The 1,296-nt window shown below is 39.8% G+C and overlaps 1 protein-coding gene across 1 annotated transcript in view; it reads left to right on the top strand.

Annotated features, from left to right (window-relative positions):
• Positions 1 to 915, top strand: part of LOC119838442 (alpha-1,6-mannosyl-glycoprotein 2-beta-N-acetylglucosaminyltransferase-like) — a 47,420-nt gene extending 46,505 nt beyond the window's left edge. Inside the window, exon 13 of the mRNA XM_038364389.1 lies at positions 835 to 915. Coding sequence (XP_038220317.1) covers positions 835 to 915 — 81 coding nt within the window. The remainder of the gene's footprint in view (positions 1 to 834) is intronic.
• Positions 916 to 1,296: the final 381 nt, after the last annotated feature.

The raw sequence follows: 1,296 nt of genomic DNA, 5'->3' as shown, positions 1-1,296 counted from the left end.
GAGCCAACTCACCAAACATTCTGTTATGATTATGTTAGCGACTAACTATCGGCAATGGAGCTGGTGGGACGCCTGATGGTAAGTCTACCACCGCCCATGGACATTTGGAGAGGCGTAAGGTCCATTGCAGACCTTACGCCTTTACATATGGATTGCCATTTTCCAATTGGAAACGGATTGTGAATGGATTGTCGAGAGGAATAAAGGAAAGGACTGGGAAGGGTAAGGAAAAGGATATAAGCCTCCGGCTCCCCCACTCACCGAACGAAACACAGCAGTATGCAATTTCACGCCGGTCTTCTGTGGGGATGTGGTACTTCCCCGGTGCCGGCTGGCCCAATTCGTGCCGAAGCGTGCTCGATTACAAATTAGTATCTATAAAATTGGCATCTTTCCTGAAGCATTATATTGATTTTTCTGAGCTTAACGCGCTTAAAAACCACAGTCACATGTAGACCCTTTAAATTGTAAACTACTCGATTTTGAAAATATTTTACAATTCGAAATCTTTATCTGAATGGCAAGTATCCATTTTTATAGTCACTTGTATACATATAAGGGTATGCCCCAAGGTTCAATAAAAGGTCCTTTGCCCTATATCCTATCCTACTACTTATAAATACGAAAGTTTGTGAAGATGTGTGTATTTGTTGCCCTTTCACGCAAGAACTACTGCAACCGATTGCAATGAAATTTGGTACGTAGACAGCTGGACAACTGGAATAACATATAGGCAACTTTTTATCCCGATATTCCTACGGGATGCGGACTTACGCGGGTGAAACCACGGGGCGCAGCTCGTTATTTACACTAATGATACTTTTCTATTTCCAGAGACCAGGAGCTCTGCGCAAATATGACAAAAGTGGGACGACAAATGAGGAAATACTTTTATTATGCGTAATACGCACATAAATTTTAAATCCACACATACACTTTATATAGAATACACATCAGAATAACGTAAAAACGTTAAAATTTCATAAAAACACATGACAATATTCGAATATGGCATAATAGAGACAAATAGTCCGACAAAACAGCATCGTATACGGTCCAATGTTTTTGTATGTTGACGGCGATTTACTTGCAACTTGACCGCAGACAGAACGTGTCCCATGGCCCACTGTGGGACATGAATATTACACTGGTTGCCATTATATAAGCGTTATATTTGCCGTTTATTTTATCGACTCATTTTAAAAAGCGCCATCTATCGGCGGAAAGCTTTAATTTTGTTAAAATCCACACAGTTTATTCGATTTTATTGATTATAATGATCCTATGTTTTTAATA

Source organism: Zerene cesonia, unplaced genomic scaffold (assembly GCF_012273895.1).
Source record: "Zerene cesonia ecotype Mississippi unplaced genomic scaffold, Zerene_cesonia_1.1 Zces_u003, whole genome shotgun sequence".
Classification (NCBI taxonomy): Eukaryota; Metazoa; Arthropoda; class Insecta; order Lepidoptera; family Pieridae; genus Zerene; species Zerene cesonia.
This window is presented reverse-complemented; position numbering and strand designations above follow the sequence as displayed.